General features: G+C 31.1%; 1 protein-coding gene across 1 annotated transcript in view; it reads right to left on the bottom strand.

Annotated features, from left to right (window-relative positions):
* Positions 1-26,274, bottom strand: part of Smp_126240 (titin, putative) — a gene marked incomplete at its 5' end in the record, with an annotated part of 158,616 nt that overhangs the window by 74,985 nt on the left and 57,357 nt on the right. The window contains 18 exons of the mRNA XM_018796675.1: positions 90-284; positions 417-521; positions 1,315-1,509; positions 2,823-2,927; positions 4,227-4,535; positions 6,172-6,285; positions 7,968-8,156; positions 8,999-9,206; positions 10,161-10,325; positions 12,308-12,423; positions 15,456-15,607; positions 16,518-16,659; positions 17,827-17,984; positions 19,163-19,307; positions 20,146-20,437; positions 20,568-20,941; positions 23,855-24,049; positions 25,578-25,682. Coding sequence (XP_018646836.1) covers positions 90-284; positions 417-521; positions 1,315-1,509; positions 2,823-2,927; positions 4,227-4,535; positions 6,172-6,285; positions 7,968-8,156; positions 8,999-9,206; positions 10,161-10,325; positions 12,308-12,423; positions 15,456-15,607; positions 16,518-16,659; positions 17,827-17,984; positions 19,163-19,307; positions 20,146-20,437; positions 20,568-20,941; positions 23,855-24,049; positions 25,578-25,682 — 3,264 coding nt within the window. The remainder of the gene's footprint in view (positions 1-89; positions 285-416; positions 522-1,314; positions 1,510-2,822; positions 2,928-4,226; positions 4,536-6,171; positions 6,286-7,967; positions 8,157-8,998; positions 9,207-10,160; positions 10,326-12,307; positions 12,424-15,455; positions 15,608-16,517; positions 16,660-17,826; positions 17,985-19,162; positions 19,308-20,145; positions 20,438-20,567; positions 20,942-23,854; positions 24,050-25,577; positions 25,683-26,274) is intronic.

Genomic DNA, 26,274 nt, shown 5'->3' with positions numbered 1-26,274 from the left:
TAAAATTAAGTGAAAATGAGAATTTGTAGAATTATGCACCACAAAAATGATTAAAAAGCAAATTCTTAAAAATACACAAAATAACTTACATGTTGGATCTTTTATAACTTGTGGCAATGTCGCTTTAGATGGGCGCCCTGCTCCAGCGTCATTAACTGCCATAACACGAAATTCATAAGTTTGTCCTTTTTCTAAACCTGTTAATTTGGCCTCCTTTCCATGCACTAATCCTGTTGTGGCTGGTTTCCATTCTCCGTTTGGTGTACGTTTTTCAATCAAATAACCTAAATTAATCATGAAAAGAAGTATAAGAAAAGTATGAAGATTTGACTAATAAGTATTTGCATAATATTTATAGAATAGACTTTCTATAATCATCGTTTATGAATAAATTTTTCAAAATATATTGATTTTACCATGAATTGGATTTCCTCCATCATTTTCTGGTGGTTTCCATGCTAATGTAACTCCATGACTGTCAAATGATTCAACTTTTACATCTTCTGGTGCATCAGGTGCATCTGAAAACAAATCGAATATGAAGGTTCAACTTTTGTTTTATATTTCATTTTAATAAGAATACTGATGAACAATATCCTTATTCAAAGAAGTTTAAATATCAAAAAAATGGTAGATAGTCTATGTGAAGCAGATATATCCATGTCTTTCAAAATAATAAATGACATTAAATTCACTTGGCATTGTTTACTTGAATCTTCCCATTGATGTTTAGGACTGTAATTGACCAGTCTCTTATTGGCATACATACATACTGTGCGTATTACCTCAATATTGCCAAAAATAGAACGAAGCGCGCGTCCTGGATTCCACTGCTAGCTATTATCCATCTTTATTTATAATAAATGGCATCTCTTCATAATTATCAGGTAAATAAAGTGTAACAAACTAACTAAATATTTTCCCTGGTGATATCAATCTTTACATGGTGCAAATTACTTTTGCAATTTAATCTGTTAACGAAATGAAAATCCTATGAATTGAAATTCTATTAGTAAAAGAAAATATTAGACGGTTAGCTGACTTGATTGTTAGTCTAGTATAACAGACATATACACGTAATTATCATACATGAAAATGTATTTAAAATCTAGTTTTAGGCAAAAGAAATAATTATGGCTCTGAATTGCTAGAAACTTCGATAATAATGAAAAGTTATTCAGGACTCTTTATAACTGACATCGCTAACTTAGTTCCTATGGTTTAAGAGATAGTAATTAATTTATTAATTTCATTTACCAAGTTAATAATTTTCTGTCGATAATTCACTATGTGTACTATTAGTGTTGTACTTACCGAATGGGTTTTTAGCTGTAATTGCTGTATTTGTTTCTGCTGGTTCACTTGGTCCCATGGTATTCACAGCAGATACACGGAAGCGATAACGTTTACCTTCGATTAAACCTTTGATTGGGCAGCTTGTACTAGTGACGACAGTTGGAACACGTTCCCATACTTCAGTGGTTGCATCACATTTTTCAACGATATAGTCTGAAAAACCAAATTTTTTTGAAAAACGTTTACATTTAAAATATCAGTTATTTTACTGTATTTTGCATTTAAATTATTCAATCGTGTAGTGGTTTTCAAAGTGAACACTTGATAACTAACAAATTTGTTTCAACTTCAAATATAATTGTAATCTCATGGTATATCCAAATTGCTTGCTTGTATTCTCAGTTGATTCATAGGTATTTCAGTATTCTTTAGTTACTCACCGCAACTTACTTTCAATAAGTTAGTTAATTATGGAAACGTCATTTCTGCTTGCCGATTAGCATACCACATATACATACAGTTATATCAACTTTTTCTAAATGAATATATACTCTGATAAGCTTAGCTTATTGCTACCTATATTATAGTGATTAATGTGATCTTGACAGTAACCTAAAGCTACGTGTAGTCTGTTTATTTATCTTCCATAATTTTGACTGTTGCCTTAGAGAAGTTTGAATTAGTTTGTCTAGCGAATCGTTAGTATTATGAAATTACAATCACCAACATTTTTACAAGTATATATATCTTCATTCCTAATGTCCAGATTGTTATTATTTAATAACTTCATGACAGATTTCATCATCGAACAGGAGGTTCCCAACAGTACCAGCAGTAGCGGTTTTAGTATTGTTTGTAATAAGTCGAAAGATTTAGATTTGTAAACAAACTAATTCTTAATATTTTTATTAACGAATGTAGACAGTTAATGTTTCAACAATTGATTTTATTGAGTTTGAATTATTTCTCGACTTACAATTTATGCTGATGAATGTCTTAATATCTAAAAAGATAGAATCATCATGGTAGATGTATGAGCTTTTGATACATATCTTGCATACATTAGTTAAATTATTCATTGATTATTGTTCTACAGTCCTCCATAAGTAATAGTGTGATATTTTATTAGCTAAAATAATCAGTATTCATTCAATATGGTGTGGGTTCATACCCAGATATCTCAAGTTGTCTTCAACCGAAATCGATCTTCTGAGTGATCCTTCTCAAAAACCCCTAAACCGTTTTCTATCCTGAGATTCGTTGCTCTCACAGAGTTTTAATAGAACTTGAATGCTGGTGGGTTGTTTCTATTAAACATGTGACTTCATGATATTTTCAAAGTGAAGTCATCACTTCAAAGTAATGGGAATTATAAAGGTTAATAAATTCAATCTGGTCGTTTATACTTATTATTGAAGATTAGCACATAAGTTGACTATAAAAAATTATATGTGAATTCAAGTCATTTCGATGAATGAATGTTATGTTATTTTAGAAAAATCTAATAAAGGCTATTTTAATTTTACCGATGATTGGACATCCGCCGTCTGATTCAGGTGGGTTCCAGGTTAATACACAACAATCAGCATATATATCTTTGGCTTCAACATTCGACGGTGGTTGTGGCTTATCTAAAGAGAGATATCAAGAAGACAAGCATGGTACATTTATTTAAGATTCAATGAAAGTTATACGTTTTAAAGTAATTATATTTAAAATAATTTATTAATTTCTGTTTGATTGTTAATACGCAACACTGTCAATATGAGATCTTAATAACCGGTCAAATTTTGTATTCCAGTGACTAGCGTATAAAGATGATGATATAGTGACCACTGAATCGGATTCTTGTTGGCTAGCATTTACTCGTCTTTTTTATTCTTTTTACTTACAGTATTTTATATTCTGATGCACATACAGTCGTTGTTTACAGCTTGGCTACCCGAGTAAAATATCCAGTCATTTCATTGGTCATATCAGCTATTTGTTCGTTATTGGGGTGAAATAGCTCTCACCCTATTATACTATTTCTGTAATTCATATCATTCTATACATGACATAATCGTCAACATTTTATTTGATTCGTAATTGCATTATTATTTCTCTCCCCCTTTGTTATCTAGATTATCTAGATCACTGATCACACGATTTTTATTAACACAGTAACTCATTGAAGTTAACATGAGGATAAACATCCATCATCCTCTATTGCCAAACATACAATCGAAACAGGTCATAAGATTGGTCTAAACTCGGCTATTGTGGTGTTGTATAAAAGTGTAAAAAGGCGTATACTAAGGTTTATTGAAGCCTTAGCCATACGAAAATTTAACCCCCCTTTGTGTATTCAAAAACAGTTTGTTCTCACCTTAAACCTACCCTGGTAATATTAGCTTATTATCCAGAGTGATTAGGTTTCAAATTGTTTTCACATTATTTTCTTTATTATCCTTGTCTACTCTTACCCCCCATTTCCAGTCTAGTTGACCTTTTATTTTATATATAAATGTTCTTAACAAGTATATGTGTGATCAGATTGTTCGAAATGTATTGTGCTAATACATATCATATAGTTCTTATAATCCTCGTTTTCTTATTACACTATCGAAGTTAACATTATTTACTAATCATCTCAATATTAACAATATTATTTTATTTCATCAACAATCCTCAGTGTAATTTTTTAAAGATATATTTGCCCTATACTTGGCTACCCCTTTGAAACATTAATTTGGATGTATAACTGATAAGCAGTAATTGAAAAGAATATTCTTCCTTCATACATCTGAGTTTATACATAAAAGGATAACCTTTATCATCTACCGAAAGCCTATCAATTTGCCAAATAAAAGCAGTTTACAATTTAAAATATCGTAGCTAATAAACCGTGACAAATAATGTCGTATTTCTTTTCTGCACTAATAATTTACCTCTTTTGGGACATATTTTGGTTAATTCTGTAGGTTGACTAGGTTCACCAGTTCCTGCGGCGTTTACAGCACTCACACGGAATTCATACTCAGCATTCTCATCAAGACCATCAATATGAGCATTATTATTCATAACAGGTTTTCCGTCTGGTGTAGCGGGTTCCCAGTCAGTAGCAAACTTTTTCCTTTTCTCTACTAAATAACCAGTGATACGAGCACCTCCATCTTTCATTGGCTTAGACCAACTTAAATCGACAAAGTTCTTCCCAACATCTTCAATAGTAGGTGTACCAGGACTATCAGCTGTGGCTAAAATAAAGAAATACTGTTTACAGTGATACTATTTTCATATTTATAAGTGATGAAAATCTTTATAAAAATAAGATACAACAGACTGACTAATTATCGTTCTCAACAGTTGTTCCATTACTATAATATTATAATATTGTTCGATGTAACTAGTTGGGAATTATACTCATGATAGATTTCACAAGTCACATAAACAATTGGAATGTCACATTTTTAGTTTTTGCTAAATTAGTTTTTCAGTTGTTATTTTGAATCGGCTTTATTTTGGTAAGGATTTCAATATCATATAAGATACCACTAATGATATTCGTCATGAAATTGTATCCAGTCTATAAAACCAAATCAATCTGTCTAGTTGGTTAGTGAATATTCTATTCCACGTGAAATTGTTAGTTATGAATGAATAGTGTGCAGCATATCAGTGATAAAATCGATTATATATTAATAAATCCTTGAATATATATCTAGCTTAAATTGTGTTCGCCGTTATGATGTTAGAAGCATTAGTACTGATCTTAGATACCAGTGAGATGAGCAAAACAAATATGTCAAGCTTATGAATTACGAAAATGAGAAAATATGACTTGTATATTTTACGGATGGTCAGTATTCAGAATAATAATAAAATTTTAGATTCGGCAATTTGTCGAAAAAGTATAGACGTCAATGGAGACTAAACAATCCGATTATCAATACCAAAACAGGAGAGTACATGGTGGTCTATAAATGTACCGTAGACGTTATATCAAAACTACTTGAGTTTTATAGTAGCATAGTCAAAATATCGTACAAGGAACTTGTTAAAAGAAAACCTAAGTGATTTTGCAGTTCGTTATGGATAAAGTTTTTGGTTTTAATAACGTTAAATAAACAGTTTTCTTGATTTCTGACTAAACAAGATCAAATTTGATGTGAAATTTTTGAGTAACACATTTCTTATTCACTATCTACTACATCGTGAGACATAATTTAGAGATTAGTGAAGGATCTTTACACGTTGGTATTGTTTACTGAAAGGTATTTAGTTTACTGTCATCGGATTGTTTGTCCCTAAAACACTCTAATCAACTTTAAAAATTTCTAAACTCAGTACTCGAGTATGAGTTACACATTGATAGAACTAAGAAATGAAGGATTTTTCTATCATTTCTGCGGAACCACAAAAAACTATCAATGATCTATATAAATGTTAAGTTTACATAAGTTTATATATTCTCTATATTGTTTTCTTAAGTTGTTACAAGTGTGAAATTAGATTTATAAACTTATTTCAAATAATATTACACCAATGGATACCATCAACTCGGTAGAACATATTTGAAAGACTGAAAAAAATCAGACAATTCAGCTTCTTAGTACCTGGAAATTCAAATGAAAAAGCTTAGTAAAGACTGAGAAAAATCCTCAGTATTATTTTTTATCATGCTACCCTAACTGACTTGTCTCTACTTCCTACTGATCTATTCAACAGATCTTTATATATCATGAAAATGTGCATTATTATTATTCATATCGTTCCAACACTAAGGTGGGTTTGACAATTATCGATTAATAGATACATAATAAGATTAATTTTCAATTAAAAGCATGTTTTTATTGTTAAAAAAATTTCGGTTTGTGAATATATATTACTTACTGAATTTAGGCTTGCATTCAACTGGTCTGTTAGCTGTACATGGTTCACTAAGTCCAACCTCATTTTTAGCACAAACTCGAAATAGATATTTTTCTCCTTTCTTAAGCCCATCAACTAAAACAAATAACAATAAGAACAAATACAGATATAACCAACAGAAATGTCAATTTGTAGGAATCAGTTTTATGGAGAAAAAAGAAAGAACTAATTTGTGATACACTTATAGCTTACTAAAATTATTTTGATTCATATACACCAAATTGGATTAGACGACTTATCAATCAATTTTTACGGAGTCTTGCTAACCTTGGCATTTACAGTGTCCTGGGGATTCTTATAGAAGTTCATGCTGTCCATATTTGTATTAGCGAAGCTTAATATACTTAGATGACATCTAACTTTTCTGAGGGTTTCAAAATACTATTTATTAATTTTAGCACTTACGTTAATCTCAAAAGTGATCATATAATATTGTACTATCAATGACCGACTAAAGTAGATATATGAAGTATTCAAGACTTGATATTTTATGTGTCGTCTAATCAATATTCTGGGAAGGTAAAACGGGATAAACTGAATATATATTACCCACAGCACTTATTTCGCATAGATTACTTCTCTAATCACTGTCATAATCTGTTAATATAACTTTATTCACCTTGCAATAACTATTCAACGATCAACAACAAATTAGTTACTCCAGTTGGTCATATTAGCTAATTTCGATCCAAATAATTAATAGTAATAAGCTGTATAACTGGTATCCGTTTCTCTAGGAAGTTATTCGTTTATTTCTGTTGACAATTTTATTTTTGGAATGAGAAAGAGTAATAATATATTATTTCTGATGGATAATCAGAATCATTGTGACTTCAAATATTCTGAGGGAATTCTTGATGTTCTAGTGAGAAACCGTGACAAATGGAGTTCAACCGTGTCGGATGTGAGGCAGTTACCCCTTGAAGACAATAGAAAATGGTCGCGCAACATCGCGGATTGGTTTAAGTTAGACATAAGCATCGTTGGATGTCGGCTCAGTGGCTGGAGGTTAGGTGTTCACTTTCGAGACCGAAGATCTTTTGTTGTAATCCCGTGTGCGGGATCGTGGATGCCCACTGCTGAGGAGTCCCATACTAGAACGAGACGATCGTATAGTGATTCCAGGTACTGAAAAGTGGTTTAACGTTGATTGGTTCATGATGCATTTAGACAGTTTTAAGGATGATTTGTATCATTCTAATAAAGATTTAAACATGAACTCTCATAAGCTGAAGAACCATAGAAAACTATGTTGTATCGAGTAATTGTTTCTATTCATATTCTGAAAATATCAGCAGTCCACGTTCATGGTATAACACTGTATTGAATACATGGTCCTCTAATAACAGTAATTCTTTGTTAGATTTTCACTAAAAAAATAATCATGAGTAGTAAGTTAATTCTCCAGCTCTTTCACTCCACGTTTATTCATTTAAATAGATCGTTGTTATATTATGTAGTAAGAATAACAGTTTGTTTGACGTTTGGTCAAGATTTGATAGATATTGATTGATAAGTCAAGATTCATATGAAAATGACCTACTACTTATTTCTATCTACAGGAATGTGTTCGGTTTATTTTCTATATGGAAATAGAGATTAACGATAATATGGTATTTTGTTAAAATACACTAATGAACACTTTCCACTTAAGGTGTTTAACTAGGAATTTCTATTCATCCTGACTATTTATCAGTCATACATAATTAAATATATACAGTTACGTTTTGATTATTATTCACAGGACAAACACTTACCAGTTGTGGAATTACCCTTTACTAATCCTTCTGGAGCTGTACGCCATTCATCTGAATTCACAGGTTTATATTCAACTACATAACCTATAATACGACGTCCTCCATCTGATTTAGGTTTAGTCCATTCTAGTGTCACTTTATTGGCATCTACATCTGTTGGTGTAAGATTTCCAGGAGCTCCAGGCACAGCTAAAAGTAAATATTGAAAAGTACATTATAAGGTAGAATATATATATTTTTTAAAAATATCCATGATACTTCTGATAAGAAGAGATTTATTACGTCTACTTTCTATATAATTGACATTATATTGAAGGCCTTAAATGATTTTCATTGAAATATTTTATTATGATTTAAGCGTTGTAATCTTGAAGCTGAGTCTATACGTATTCGATGGTTCATGGGATAAATTTCCAGTAAGTGGTGAGCAGTATTTATATTCCAATGAAGGATTGTTGGTTAAAATGGTGATAAGAAATTTTAAAGCGGAAGTGTTTTATTTGAGTCTATTTTTACATCACATAGTTTATACTTTGATGGAGGTGGATAATTGTGTGGTAATGTGAATAATTAACGTGTAAATTTTAAATCTTTGTCTAAAAATCTCACTTTACACAGGTAATAAGAAAATGAAATCAACCGGGAAATGCATTAAGATTGATTTAATATCAATAGTTTAATTTATAAAAAAGGATTATAATCCCGTGACATTCAAGATCAGAAATGTGTTAAACAGGAACGTTTTGTCTGGTCAAAAGGAACTTCGTCATTTTTTTAAAGAAATATCCTGGTGGTTTCAGCAAACGATTAAAAATGAATATCCTTTAAGTTAGCAATAAAAATTAAGGGACTTCTGAATAGTTATTCTGAATTCAATGGTAGATAACACCCATGAATTCTATAACAAAAAAACTTAGTATTTATGAGTTACTTCATGATTGCCTTGAACTGAATGATTGACGATTTGTGGTAATAATCACTTGAAGGTATATTATGAGTTAAAAGCTGAGTACATATGCAAATGGACTTACTTGAGGGATTTTCTGCAACTATTGCTTTGTCTGCATCTAGAGGTTCACTTACACCGATTTCATTAGCTGCACGTACACGAAATCGGTACATATTTCCTTCATCCAAGCCAGTTATATCGCAGTTCGGTGTACGAACAAACGAGTTGACGACACTCCAATCACCGGTCTTAGTATTTTGTTTTTCAACAATATAATTTGTTATTGGACTTCCACCATTATCCTGTTAAATGAAAAATTAAATAATATCGAAAAAGATAATGTAAATTCAGGTAATGAGTCCAGTTCTGAAATGATTATTTCTAAAATGTTGTTAATTCATGTGGCAGAAAGGCTTGAGAAAGTTGAATGTACCTAAACTATCATGGAATGATTAGTAATATTAGAATGCTTCATCGGTCATATGTTTTGTCAAGCTATTTTTATAAACATATAACACCACAGTTTGCAGTCTTTTTGGTGGTCGAACACATCAATGGCCTGTTAGACATAAGTTTATGACGTGAGATTCACGATTATGAGATGTTGTTTGGCTATTCATTTGTACAGGTAACTTGGTTGGAGAATAAATACACAGGTAGATTTTTCACTGATTGGCATCAGACATTCTTTGTCACAATTTATAGGGTCAAATTATTTGGCCTTTGGTTATTGATATTTGGAAAAGTAAAGCCCGGTAATAATTCAAACAGATGGCTGGATTTCTATTATCCATATGTTATCACACGAATAAGATGAAAATAACACTGTGAAATTATGTACTTTCTTTTAGTTCTCTTTAGTACAATCGATCGATGCATATAATACGTTCCTGTTGGTTGTTTTGACTCTTAACCGATAAATTCGCTATATTTCGTTAATTTCTTTACTGTTAGAAACAAGTTAGCACAAATCAATGAATATGTGAATTCATTTATTACAAAACCAGTGTAATCTTCCTTTTACGATCGACTTTTAACTTCCATTAGAAACGACTATCATATTAATAAACATTAGGAATTATGATTAATTAGTATTATTTGTAACTTATAAATGAATTAGAGGAAGTATTGATAAAGATTTATTCAATTACTCACTGTTGGTGGATTCCAACTTAATGAACATGAATTACTTTTTGATGTGACTAATTTCCAATGGTCCTTGAGGTGGTTTCATGTGGTCCTACAATTTTTACATTGACAGGAACTGAATCATGACCTTTCTCGTTTTCCAAATCAATTTTATACAAGCCTCCATCATTTTTCTCCGCTTCTTTATCCGTAATGATAACTTCATCAGGAGTGATTTCCATTTTGAAACGACCACCTTCAAGTGGCACAGGAATTCCATTCTTGATGATAAGGTGAAAGAATTGTAATTAGAAAAAATAATGTGTGTTGTTTTTGTTTAAAATCGAGAATGGAAACATCAGTGTAGAACTATGAAGAAAACATTCGAAAAACAATTTTCTAGCTTAAATTTTCCACTACCAACTGCTTTCATAAGTGAACACTGTCTTTTCAGAAAAAAATTCATAATATAACTTTATACAAGGTGTTTTTCTTAAAACTATACATATTATTATGTTGATAATTCTGTAAGTGTCTGATTAAACCAGTAGTCAGGCTCAGGTTCTTCTTTTCATAGCATTTAAAAAATCTAGTAAAAAAATCGGAGAAGTTTACTCCAGAGTCTACTTTATATAATAAATGCCTTAATTATACACAACCTAAAATCAATTTTAAGAACAAAAATAGTACATTAGATTCATCTCTTAACTATAGGTTTAGTTTCCCTTCTTGTCTCAGGTTTCTAAAACTGGCAAACTTCATTTTGGAATATGAATTAAACTATCTTCCTATTCAGTGTTGAGGTTCGTGATTTCCACATTTACTTTATCTTAATAAGCAAATGTTTCCTGAATTCAATAAGTCTACTAACATAACTATTTTTTCTAAAACTATTTCATTAATTTTCTTTCGATCGAAACCCAACGTATTATCATACCAACAAATGTATAAAGTGTTTTTAGATTCAGATGTGAATATGTTTATATGATTTTATAGCTGTGAAGACGAAATTGTTGAAATAAATTTCTTTAGCAAACTACTTACTCTGAGATCAAATTTTAGCACATTTATGACCAAGTAATCAGTAGAATAATAGAAAGAACTGAGATTAATGGCAAATCACGAAATTAGTCATTTCATGTTTCTGTAGTTATGTTTATATCTAATAACCTATTTTTCAGTAAATCATTATCGACTTGATATCTTGTAATCATGTTCTTACAAGTGGTTTCTAAGATGATCAGATTTTCTACATTTTATTGAGGACTATTATTACTTAAGTTATTCTGATAAGGTTAATAGGGCAAATAATTACTATCTGAATGAGGGTTTACGGAGATTGTACTAATCTTAATAGTTGAATTCATTAGTCGATTTAAGCTAGATCAGGTTTTCAATAGTGGTCTAGCTTAAATTGACTCATGAATCCAACTAAATAATTATTGTTACCCAGAATTCTTTCGATTTTTAATTTACTCATGACTTGTGCTACGTAAAAGTGAATACTTCTACATTCAAAAATTTTGGAAAATAAATTTTCACACTAGAAAATACCGATACTATACACCCCTCGTCAAGATATTTCCCTATTCTGTCTCAGTTAAGAAAATATTATTGGTTAAAAAATGCCTTATATATAAAACATAATATTCTGACACTTTCCCAAGTGGATCAGACTGACTTTAACATTAATACCTATGGTACGAGGATAGTTACGAAATCTTATGCAGACAGATTATGTCGTTTGTGTTTGTTGTGAGAATTATTTAACTGCCCAAAAGTTTGCGTTTCCAGAAGGACTGAAAGTTATTGGTTTGATTCTCAAGTAAGTGATACATCTCAAGCATTATTTAAATTTCATAATTGACACATATCTGCTAACAAAAATTAAAAACTAACGGTCACTGGATAGGATCTTCGGCAGTATTCCCTAACGTCCCTACTCAAGATTAGGCACAATATACTAAAATTACTATGTTTAGTACGACTTGTATTTCGGTAGTTATTCGGGCGGATTCATTTAGGACACCAGTGGACAGTCATTTATTCTCAGTATAAGATTCTACAACAGTGCCCAATCATGACTTTGACAGGGATTGAAGCCAGGACATTCAGATCGCCCAGCTAATACTTAGTCATATGACCACTAAGTTAGAATCAAATCCGAAATAAATTAGTTAACTGAAGTTGGAAATGTGGACCATTTAATGGACAAATATATTTATTCCAAAAAAGAAAACAGGATTTATTGAAATTAATTTACCTTAGTCACTTCCACTTTATCTGGTGGACTTCCAGTAAAAGGTATATGAATTTTAAATGGTTCTCCAACACGTCCAGTCACTTCACGTGGTACATTACGTCCTATTTTTGGTGGAGCTGACAGTTGAACAGTAGAATAAACGTTATTAGAACGTGCAAAAACCCATAATATACAGGTTATTACTATTAACCGTTTAAACGATACTATAAATGTTGATGAATTTCTTTGGGGTATTGTATTTATGATAGACTACTGAATACCTTCATAAGTGATTTAAATAAAGTTTAATATTAAAACAGAGACAAAAACTGCTCAATGATTTTGCATTTTGAACCCAGAAGTTATAAATCTTTGTATATTGCTGTGCATTAGCCAGTATGTTAGAGGAGACATAAAACTTCGAACTGATTTAGTTACGGTTTTTAACTTCGAAATAGCTAATTTCATGTCGATTAGATCTCAAATGTTTACAAAAATGTTATTTACAGAGTTGAAAGGGGTACGGGAAACAAGCACTTTAAGATCCTGGGTCTTAATCACTAACCTTGACACGAACTATGAAAACACGATGTAGTGGATCTGATAATAATAATAATATTTATGAATTAAGAAAAATGAATCCTCAATTAAGAATATTTCATGGTAAAGGGGAAGGATAGAGATCTACACTGAAGGAAGTAGAAGCAATGACTTATGTATGTCTAATCTAAATAATTAAGTTATAGATGAAATGACTGTAGTGAGCTATGGTGAAGCAAAAGACTGAATGTATTTCTTTTAAATACTAAAGTTTGGGTCCTTTCGACTAACGAAGTGGATGCCCATTCTTAGCATCCTCCAGTAAGTTAATCAGATTCTGGTAGTAAACTAGAGAAGTATCCAATATCTTGATATTGTATTCATTGCCTTTCAAACGAGAAATAATAGTGTTATTCATAGATTTGATGACTATTTTTCATAGACAAGCAGACAAATTGTTGTAACCAAGCTAGGATAAACCTCTCTGATCGCTGCTTTTGATTTATGTGTTAGGAAAAAATTAAATATTTAGTGGTTGAAGAGTTAACAACAGAGGTAGTGTCGATTGCTTACAAGGTACTTGAAGAAGAAAAATCAAAAGTGAGTATAATTTGAGAATTATTTCATTCACTGATCCAAAACGATAATAATCTTCACTTTATTAAAAAAAAGTGCTGTAGTAAACTACTGACCAATAAATTGTACAAACGGACGTAAAGAGGTCGAATGATGATTACTAAAGGAACTCGTTTGAAGGCGCGATCTGTCAAAATGCACTGATTTCATAATTAATACAACTGACCAGTAAACAAGGATATATTTATTTGGCGAAATAGCACATAAATACAAAATATAATTCAAAAAATAAACAAATATGGAGGTATCCTGGATCAATACATTGTAGTTTTCATAATTCACTCATCTATCCAATGAGATTGCTAGTTGGACATATCGCTTGATTCTAGCTCACCTTATACATTTGTAGTGTCAGTTGCTATGTCAGTTCCACGTAGCTTATTCTAGCTTCCAGACGGGCCAATTTATTCATTCTTCTTGAGTCACATTTTGGCTTTGTCAATTATTCGCTTATCAACCTTGACTGTTTCTATGTGAGCGTATGTGTGTGCACTTCTTATCTTATTCATCATATGTCTGTAACTTATTTTTGTCTGACTAAAAATATTGATTCACGCTTGATTAAATCGAGTTGGTTCACATGCCTTCCCCACTGCGCGTCATTCAGTTTCTCTCCTCTTACTCCTCTTCGGTTCCTTAGCTCCGTCTTCCTGATAGTCTGTTCAGATCAACGATTGTATGAAATATACTCATTCAAATTTTTATTCTTGTATTTGACTTATTTTAATTCCGTTACTCACTAACTCAAGTTAAGTCGATAATTATATACGAGGATTGGCGATATATCATACAATCCAACTTGAGTCAAATATCGAGCCAATAAACAAGTTTTAAAATTTAAAATTTGGGCTTTCAGTACAACTTTGCATGAAATCAACGAATACATTTGGAAATCAATAAAATCTACGAGAAATAGAACCAATAGGCTTTTCTATGTTATTTAACTTAATCGAAAATAAAGCTGTCATCTTATCATATCTGATATATAAGTTTCAGAATATGTTTTACGTACGAAGCTATTCGCTCTCCTCTCTGTTGGGCGTGTGTTTGTGTTTGTGTCTCGATGTATGTTTGCGGATATGTTTAATACATTTTGGTTAGTTTAATGAAAAATGACTAATGATGAAGATAATTTTATTTGATCTTAGACATTTATCTCCACAAAACACCCTCCGATTTATCTATTGAACTATCTACTATGCAAAATTGTGATATGGGGGGAGGCAGAGGAAAAAGAAAGTAACATAGTTCATATGGTTTTCTTCAATTGTTACAGTACAAATTTACTTTTTCATAAGATAAATAGCAATTTACATACTAGATCATGGACACTGAATTGGATGTTATATGGTCTAATTTTGCATAATAATTAGTTATTGATGTTATTACTAGGATAATAACAGTGACTAGTATTGAATCTTTCATAAAATATACTTATGAAATGGAAATTGATTATTATCTCATAATACATAATTCATAATCAATAATCCATGGGACAATGTTTTTCAGACTGAGGTTATTAGGTTGTGATTTTGTAACTCGTCAGACACCTAAAGGTAAATGACGTATCATAAGAATTGTTGAAATAATGTTTCAACGCCTTCAAGCAAGGATATAATTTACTATCATCATTGTTATTACTCATTTACTCACAAAATGACCTGTGTCTAATGAGTGGCGAAACGATGACTGGTTATCATCAGCAGCAATTCTTGTATACTGTTAGAATAGAAACAACATCTCCAACGCTTTTTTGAAACCAGCTGAGGAAGATTTTAACTGACGCTCCCAAATAAGATAATTTATAGACATCTAGTAACTAACTAGTGCATAGAAAAAAATCAATCCAGTATAGAAGACATTTTATCGGTTGCGTGATTGATATTCAATTTAGATGACAAACATCTTCATCTTTGTCGAAAGTCAATATTACATTATCACAAAAGTGTTAATTTAATTAGATTCACAATTATAAAACATTATCGTTGCTTACTTGTTGGGAATTGAACTTTGACTAGTTCTGTTGGTTCACTTGGTTCACCAACACCAGCCAAATTGTATGGTACAATACGAAATTCCATTTCTTTTCCTTTTGGTAAACCTTTCACAGTGTACTCAGTACCTGTTACGTTACCTGTATTCGCTCTACAGTTAAAATTATGATGTTAGTTATAATACATAAACATACCAAATGATGGTGAACATAATGTTTCAAAATTACATAACTTTATTTATTTCAATTCTGAAAAATACTATATTTTATTAATTACCTACTAGATAAACTTTAGTAGTATGGCAAGTTTTGATAACATATCAGCTCGATATATTTGAAACTTGGTAGAATTTTTACTTATTGAGTCTTACATGTTAAAAGCTTAAATTAAATCCATTAAGTGTCAGTTACGACCTCAAATCTGTATATTTTCGGACTACATAATAAAGTGGAAACAAATTTTCTCAACGGTAGGAATAAGTCTTGTGATTACTTTCAGCGAACATCAGTTCCAGCAGTATGATTTTAAATAATTTATCTTCAGAGTACGTAAATTTCTGCCCCATTTAGTGCATCACTTATAAAATATTTCTGCTGTGAATATTCAGTGTGTCATAATAAAAATCTCTGTTATTAAACGTATTTCTGTAAAGACTGACTAAATGATTCATTACTTCTCTAACGGAATAATCTACAAACTCATTATCCTGCTCATGCTTGTCCATATCAACGGGAGTTCGTTAGTAATAGTGCCGCCGTATACGGATTTTATGAAAGTGGTCCTTATCAAATTCTATTTAATAAACTGGTCAGCTGAACGTGTATGTTATTCAGTTGGAATTATCGACTTTCAATCAGAAGAAACTGTTCGTTCAAGTTGTTCAAGTTACCACCAATTTGTTTAGTTTGATCTGATGTTAACAAGATTCTGCAACTGGAAAAAGTAAAATAGCCCTAAATCTTCAGAGAGTTATAGGAATGGCAAAGTGATCACAGTGTGCACTAATCGAATGCACACTAAAGTGGATTAAAAAAACGATTAATTATTTGGTGACCACTTACTTTGTCCATTCTCTAGAACCTTTTGGTCTTTTTTCTACAATATAACCAGTAGTTGGACCTTTCATTGGTGGTTCCCAAGATAAAGTTACCGAGTCATCAGTTGTAGTTTCGATGATAGGTTTCTTCATACCTGAAGGTGGATCTGTATTCGATAAAACACAATATAAACACAAGTTTGTTTTTGGAAATTTAGCGTATTGGAATGATGTTCAGAATAAGTTATCTCAATTACTTAATGATCTGGTTAAAGAGTATTGTGTATCCAGGTAACCATGTAATGAAGGTGGCTGTGTGATCAATGTCTTACTTTACAAATATTAGTTTTCTGGCAATGTTTTTCATCACTCAACATTAAGTGAATAAAAATCAAAACACTGAAGATTGTTGATAGATGCACCGTTATACTTTATGACTAGTCAATCAATAATGAGATCACCTTAGGTTACCATTGATATCACAGTAAACGTGATAAATTTAAAATAGAAACTTATAAGGTTCATTCCCTTAAACTCACGGAAGTCAACAGAGAGGTTTACTTTAAACCTGAATGATGAATATATGAATAACAAATAAAACAGTATTATCAATGATGACGATTAAAATAGAGCCACAGCATAATAAATATATCAAGTAGAATAAAAAATGTTCTGTTACCAATCTATTTTCAAGCAAGTAGGTGCATAAGTAAGTGATAAACGAGTAATATACCTAAACTTTTCACTAATATCTGTCGAAATATACGAGGTATAGAAAAAATTGTAATTGCATGACAGCTGGTGTCATCACACCCCTTAGATTCAAAATTCTGAAATCTGACCTAAGGAATTATTTCTCAGAGTTATAATTAAAGTACATTTTTTGTATTCAGCAACATTTTCTACGAATAATGAAACAAAAAATGAATTTAGCCGAACTTTGTGTTGCTAAAAAATCGAAAATATTTTCTCGATTTACTGCCGTGGACTAGGTACATACTGAAAAGCCTTCAACAATGCCAGATATTTTCACCGTTTGCTTCACACTCCTTTGATGAATCATTGGCCAGTATCAGAGAGAATAATCTTTGAGAATAACAACTAACTGTTTCTTTTTGAACAGTGGTGTGTAAATGGTAATGTTTCACCACGTAGTCTTATTTCTTTATTAGTTCTGATTTGATAATATATTGTTAATGAAGTGTCATAAATAGGTTTAATCATTTTCGTTGATTATAATCATCTATTAATATTGATGGAAATAATATATTATTAACGACAAATTGTTTAAAAAAACCAATAATCCATCATTCGGATTAAAATTCATTACTTACCATAAGGGTGTCTTGCTTTTATAGCTTTTGTTGTTAAAAGTGGTTCACTAACACCCATAGGATTTTCAGCCATCACTCTAAATTCATACTCTTGTCCAACTTCTAAATTTTTAACAGTTGCATTTGGTGAATTCAAGAAAGCACTAACTTTCTGCCAACTAGGATTTGATTAAAATTTTGAAAATAGAGAGTAAATTATGTTTAGAAGAACATTTTAAAAACTAAATACTTGTGATAAATAATTAGCGAAAGCTGAAGTTTTGTACGATTTACATATTAATTTCATAGTTGAATTCATGAGTTGATTTAAGCTAGACCACCATTGTAAACCGGGAAGCACTGGACGGCCGTTTCGTCCTAGTATGGGCACACTACTGAGGAGTCCTACACCAAAACGAGACTGCCATGATCTGCCTCCCGGTTTGCAATGGAGGTCTAGCTTAAATCAACTCATTGAATTAAACCATTAAATTACTACAACTTCCACAAACCTCCATTTAGATTTATTTTAATTGAAATATAGTAAATTAACTTTATCAGTATCATATTTATACATCCTTTTAATAATAAAGGTTTTTTACTGAGCTTGAACATAACAATAATTATATTTCAACGTTGATGACTTCTATCTTCATAGAAAAGATGAATTCCATGAAGGAACAATGGAATTTATGGAAATTATGCTAATACTTTATGTTATAAAATAGAAAGATATTATTTTAATGTTGAAATCTTATTGGTAATGTTTAAATATGAATACCACTGTACCATAGATTTGACTGAAACTGAAAATCTTTCCTGGTATTATTGAATTTTTGTATTAGTATATGTGATGACCTCAGGTGATCTTTTGTATACTTGACTTGGTCACATTTTATTTGATTCATGTGATTGATTGTTAAATATCAGACGTTTCTTGTTAATTAAGAGTCGGTACCGAGCTTAGATTTTATGCTCACTAGTATCGATCAATAAAGTTAATATTTTAACATGAAGATAATCATACTAACTTTAATACCTGAAAATTTTTTAGTTTGTCTGGATTTTTTTGGTCGAGGTTAATACCACTAACTTAAGCATAATTTTTATATAATCCAGTTAACAATACATGTCTATATACTATGTTTAGAGCTGGGTTTTCTGAATGAGGTCTACTAGTACCAAGTAGTTATTTATAGAGAAAAGAAGGAAGATATTACAGCCGTATGGCTGAAAATCAAGTAGTTTAACCACAAGACTACCATCACGCATAGTATTATCATTCATACAGTCATTCAGTAATCGTACTGTTCTCATTTTATAAATGCTCATGTAGATTTCGTAGGAGTGTACTTACTTATCACTTCCCTTAACTCGTTTTTCAAGAATATAATTTGAAACTGGTTGTCCTCCATCATCTAATGGAGGTTTCCATTTAAGTGTAATTTCTTCAGCATTCACATCAGTTGCTTCCAAAGGTCCTTCTGGAGGTCCAGGAACGTCTAAAAATTGTTTTTTTTAGGGAGTAAAAACGAATGATGAGTAAGAATAACCTCAACAAAATTTGACCGATAATTTAAGCGGAAATTTCATATTTTGTTAAATGTAACGGGTAAATTGAATAAACATACAAGACACTCAGTATGCATTGAATTGCCCCTCTCTCCCCATATATATATATATATATATATATTTATAGACTGGATTTTTTTACTCTAGGTATACTAGATTACGAAATGTTTCACTGATAGATACTTTGTATTACGTCATGAAATAATTACACGTGAAACACTACTAATCCTCTTATTTGTGAATATATTATCTTTCAGTGTAATGGATTTGTTGAATTTTACATTTTGGGTATTTTCATTGTATCGCACATTGATTTAGTTCACTCGCATTGTAAAGTGAATACATATGGAATTCCTATGTTAAATGACAATGTTCAGTAAACTGAAACACTATATACTTTGAATTCAGTAGAAAACGGATATGTTAAAGTGGGAGTTTGTTTGTGAAGAATAACGACAGCGTATCGAAATAACAACAGAAGTATTGCAGATTACTAAAAATTTTATTGCTCTATTTCATCGTTTTGCATTTGCATCACATTAGTTTGAAGTCAAAACACTTTATAGAAATGTAACCTAATGAAGAAACAATATAGCTGTATTGTTCATAGGGATGAAATTCTATTGTTTTTAAGAAATCTCAGTGTAACATTATTTTAAAAGGTCCCAATGAGCGTAAAACTTTCAAGTACATCAAAAACTATAGTAGGCTAGAAGTTGTTAATATAATAATCATGATTATCATTTTTCATATTTACAAAATGCATACCTAGAACTTCAACATGACAAGATGTCTTGACTTGTCCAAGATCATTTACTAGAGTCAATTCATAGTTACCACCATCACTTCGACGGGCCTTTGGAATTCGAAGAACAGCTGTTCCACCGGAAGATTGTTCTAATGCTCCTCCAGGACCAGGGTTGGCAGGTGGTGGTGGAGGTTCATCTGAGATTTGGATAAGTTTTCCATCTTGTTTGACAACTTTTTCATTTAGTGTCCATGTAGGATTTGGTTTAGGACTTCCAAACCAAGCTGCAGCTAACAACAACTCTTGACCAGCCTGAAAATGCAAATGATTATCAGTTAGTCATTTGAGATTTTTACTGTGTTGAATCTTTAAGAAAAACGCGAAATAAAATAGATCCATGACACTGTCACTTGTTAACATTGTTTTTTACAAGGATACTTACCTTGAGTGTAATATCTTTCAGCCCACCTACTCCAGAGCCGGGACCTCCAACTCCTTCTTCAGGCGTACATATTCTTGGAGGTTCAGGTGGATCTACAGCAGTGATTACAGCTGTCGGTTTTGTCGGCTCCCCTGGTCCTTCTGCATTGACTGCTCGAACCCTAAATTGTCCTGTTTCCCCTTCTTTCATGGGGACAAATGCACATGGGTTGGTTGTATTCTGAACAGGAATCCACTGATCATCATCCCCTTTCTTTTCTACTACATAACCAGTGACTGGTGCATTACCGTCACGTCGTGGTTTGTTCCAAGAAAGTTTGACACCATTTTTATTAGCCTTTTCCACAGTCAACCCTTCAGGTGGTCCAGGTGGATCTAGATTTAAAAGTAATATATTTAAACATCAAATTATAAACAAACATTGATCAAGATTTCGGTACTGAGTTAAAAGAAATTTCCATGAGGCGAGATAGTGGATGCGCACCGCTGAGGAGTCCCACAATAGGACGAAATGGCCGTCCAGTGCTTCTAGGTTTTCTATGGTGGTCTAGCTTCAATTGACTCATGATTTCAACTATAAAATTACTGAAATCTCCACAAAAACCCCTTCGGATAATTTTCAACATATTGAATCAGATGGGATAGCTATGGATTTCTTGTACAACTTAGTTAAAATCTTATTTTTTTCATCTTTTGAACAGTTTAGTTGAGATTGTATACCGCTTGCTCTAAGTAGAAGTTTTCATAACACATGTTGTAGAGAATATTAAACATTTATCACAGATAGACTGATATAATGAAATTTTTTAATTAAATTACTGGTTTTTATTTCGTACTTTTGTATGTTCAACCATTATACAATCACTATACATATGAAAAAATTGACAAATTAGGTTTCGATGCTTAGAACAATTAAGTGTCTTATAACAAATTATATTGGAAATGCTGAAGTTGATTTTTGAAGGTTTTTAGTGATTTACCATAAATCAACAAATGAGTATGAAAGACATTTCTTTTTGTATGATCGAAAGTACCTATTAACTCTCTCGTCCTCTTTTTCTCTTCCCCCTCTTTCTCTATCCATCTATCTATCTATCTATTTATCTATTTATCTATCTATCTATATATACATATATTAGGAAGGACGATCTTTGTCAATAACTTTTCTTTCATATTCTACATCTATAAATCCAAAATTGTTAGGTTTCTTATACAATAGACAAAATACTAAGGTTGAAATAATTCATGTTATAAATTGGAAATAGTCAACTACACACTGATTGGGTCTTAAATGCCACAAGTTACTAACAAAAAGAATGACATCATTGATAATGTTAGGAAAAAGTCAGTTGAAATACTTCCTATTCGTTAATGCTTGTTATTACCAAAATTGATATTACTATACTTGTTATACCTAATTTATTTTTTTCACGTCAATATATTGTGTAACTGTTTGTTGGATGCTTTTCGACCAATCTATTCTTTCGATGAAGATGTTCACCTTAATGTGTAAGTAGAATATTAAATTATAAACATTTCATATAAAACGTTGATAATAAGTCAATGAATATCTTCATTTACAGAAGTGATATGGATAAGTCTGAAGCAACTGTTCATATGGTTAAAATTCAATGCGAGTCAATCTGACATATAACGAAGCATGAATCCAGAGTTTCACAATCGGCGATCATTAAATATTAATGTTACTATTTCAGCTACTGTATGAAATATTCCCATCAATCATAATAATATATGTGTTACCATATACAATAAAATGAGAGATGGTTAATCATTAAAAATGATAACATCATATTAATTGATGTTCGCAGTATCATTGCATGTAATAATGAAGTGAACGAAAACTCAGACGGGAATAACCAATTTATTGTTTAACGCAAAATCAAACAGTGGTTTAGCAAAATATGAAAATCACACATTAAATACATCATTTGCATATCTTCTTTGCATCGTCCTTTACATATTCTATTATTCCCCTAATTCTGTTATTATTTTGACTGCTTTCCGATTTCTATCCTGTTCTCTTCATTTTAATCTTCCGGTGTCAGGCATCCCACTCCCGTTTTGTGCTATATACTACTTATATCTGTCAATGTAAGTAGCATACAACACACTGATAGCTTTATTCAACTGAATATTTTGTGAACACAGTGTTATGAATTCCCTATTGCTTAAAGAATCGAATCAAAATAAGTTACTAGTTGTTCAATGACCAATATACCTATACCTATTATTTACTTATTTGATTAATTACTATCTGATACTCGATCGTTTAAAAGATTTATTGATCTAGGAATTATCCAAGATAAACTTCAGAATATACCCCTATTAAAATACTATTTGATATAATCTTGAAAAAATAAGTTTATTTTAAAAAAATGACAGAAGATACAATAGTCACCATGTTTATTTATTTTTTAATGAATCATATTTGTCCAAAAAGTTAGGTATAGATAAACAACTCAGTGTTGGTTATATCCACCAAACCAATGAAAAGTGTATGCACGTATACATTTGTACATATAAACATATAAACAATTTAATCTAATCCCCACAAATTTCCTTCTCTTGTGGTGGTATAGATATATGCCTTTTACAACAATCTAGGTTTATAGACTTTATTTTAGATGTACAATAATGTCTTAAGATATAGAAACATTTTAATTAACTGTCAGGTCCCGATTAACAATTTATTAACTGATTTCTTTTCCAATGAACTGATCACTCTAACATGATTAGCAGAAAGATTTTAATTTCTTCTTAATCTTTAAATGTTCAACTCTGTCATTACATGTATGAGAAACCTACATGTTTTATAAGTTCTCAATGAGAGCCAGCCAGGTTGACTCAATAGTAGTTTAAAATTCAGTATCAAATGAAGATATTTTTGTTTATTTTCAAAATGACATAATTACTAAAAACAACTCAACGTCATTCATACAATCATTAGTGACTGGTTCCGACCTGTATTCTTCAATTTCATAATTGATAAGGTTTAACCACATCCGAATTGATATAGGTATCATTGATGATATTAAATGATCGTTGGGATATAGATCAAAATATAACCGAAGCTAGAAGCACAGAGTATTAAATTCCATTACAGTAGTCAGTAGATTTCTTGTCTACTACAAGACTGAGGTCATGGTTTTAGTACAAATAAATTATGATAAAAAGGATAGAACTGTAAAAAAATATACTTTTCTAAATAATAGATAGATAGTAAGTACATAAAATTAAATTCAAGGTTCAATAATTTATTTAACTTACACACTGGATCCCTGACTAGATGTGGTTCAGTCGCTTTAGAAGGTTTACCAGGTCCAGCATCGTTAACAGCACTGACACGAAACTCGTAGGTTTGACCTTCTTCTATTCCAGTAACTGTTGCTTCTGTGCCAGGGACAAGTGATCCCGTCGCCTTACGCCATTCACCTCGAGGTAGTCTTTTTTCGATTAGGTAACCTTTAAAAAAAAAATCAGAATGTATGTGCAGTTGATCATTATGAGCTTACATCATGAGATTTAGCTAGCAATTTTAAGATAACTTTCAAGTGATTGCCTGTCAGTTCTACCTATGTTCAAATGAAACATAGTTATTTCAATAGTTTTTGTAAACAGAGAATTACAGTTGTAGAGAGAAACAATGAAGAATACAATAAAATTTAGTTGAAGTCAGTTCAAAACGATCTTAGTTTCCTACTTACATTTTTTTGTAAAGATAATCTGCAAACGATAGATAAAATATACCTTTTTTTAAATTAATGCATTCTTATCATTTATCGCTGTAATCAGTCACGTTATCGGTTGAATAGAAAACCTGTTATATAACTGAAATATAACCAGATAAAAAGATAACATTTTTTCGCATTAATTCATTACGAATTTCGGTCAGGGTGACAAATGTGAACTTTCGTAAAAGTTAGTTGGCAATTAATTGCATCCTGGTCTAATGACTATGTGACTGGCTGGTTCAAACTATCCTTTTGTACTTTTACTTCGCATCGTGGGAATTGTGGTGATCCCCTATGTAAGCACAATTAGTAGACCGGTGGACCCAATAAAGTTGATGCGTAAATAACAGCCATGATACATTGAAGATATAATCACAATCAAAATGATTAGTATTATAGAACTATTAATTGATGATTGATCATAAAGTTCGGTATTATAATCCTACGAAGGTATAGAACAATTTCAGTAATGGTGAATATTGCACTGATAGAGAGTGAGTCACCCATCAGCCAACATTAGAGATAAATGTTAAGTCAATTACAGGTTTTGCTGACCTGATAATTTGGTTTATAGAATCGTGTAGTCTCTACTATTAAGTACTTAGGTAATGAAGGAAAATACTTGAACGATGTCATCAGTTTACTAAATAATGAACACCTTTTCGCTCTAAAATGCTTGTTATTACTATTATTATTTTGGGACAATGGTAATTTAATTTCTAACTAAAGCGACATTTTTTACTTTTGATAATTCCGGCCTAACCTTACTAGATTCTCCTATTCATAATGAATTTTCTCACTTACTCGATTCTAGAAAAGTGTAAAATCTACTAATTACTCAAATGTCTCAGTAAGAATATTCCAATTTGTTAATAGACAATTATTGACTTTATGTTGATGGACGAAAGTAAAAATATGAAACAATCAGGGACATTTAAAAGTAAACGACTAACTTTCAAATGGAACGCACAAAATTTACTCTACTATAAAGTGAAACTTCAGTAATATCATTAATATTAAAAGATAGACAGCCATTCATCAGTAATGCATCTTTTTATTCTTTTATGTATTTACTATAGAGACGAAGAAGATATGATGAAATGATATAAACCTAGGATTAATTACAGAAGGTTGTTGCAGACACATTGTTTTAGCACTAATTTGTGAACCTGAATAATTAACAATCTAAAATTATTCCTAACACCTCTGACTAAAAAATATATTTTTGTTAAAGAAGTATATATCTGGAAATAACTTACCTTTGATTGGATTACCTCCATCTTCTGCTGGGGGTTTCCAAGATAATTTCACTGAACGTTTATCATATTCATCAATATTCAATTTTTCTGGTGCACCAGGAGGATCTAAATAGAAAAGTTATGGTTAGTAAGTTAGTTTAATAATATAGTTACTCATTACTCTGAGCATAAAGAGATTATTTATTCAAGTTTATGGTTTAAAAAATATAACTTGTAGCAAAGCGTTGTTTAAATTTACTTTATTGTAAGCAGTTTAATTACAGAGGGCCCATGCATCTAAACCTTATGTTTAAACAATTTTCGCTTAACATTTAAGCAAATTAGGATTGATTTAAGAACTACCACAGTTACAAAAATATTATATTTTCTGTAAAGCAAAATCAAGAAAAAGTGTCTCAGTGGAGTTTGAGTATTAAAAGATATTTATTCAAGTACAGTTTGCAAGAGTGATTAGCTATTTTGATATTAGATGAATTAACTGAGTTAAGTAAAACTTGTATACCAGAATGGACAAATGAAATTATCAAATGAAGACCAATACAATGTCATTTTTGAATATCTCATACTGTGTAATGTAGAATATTCAACAAAAGTAATCCAATTTTATTTTCAATCAATGGTATAAACTAGTTTGTGTTTGAATCATTGGTTAAGTGACTATTATTCCTTTTCCCTTATATTTTTCGATTTTAATCAC

This window comes from Schistosoma mansoni (genome assembly GCF_000237925.1).
Source record: "Schistosoma mansoni, WGS project CABG00000000 data, supercontig 0170, strain Puerto Rico, whole genome shotgun sequence".
NCBI classification, from domain to species: Eukaryota; Metazoa; Platyhelminthes; class Trematoda; order Strigeidida; family Schistosomatidae; genus Schistosoma; species Schistosoma mansoni.
The sequence above is the reverse complement of the archived record's forward strand: the minus strand, read 5'-3'. Positions and strand labels throughout refer to the sequence as shown.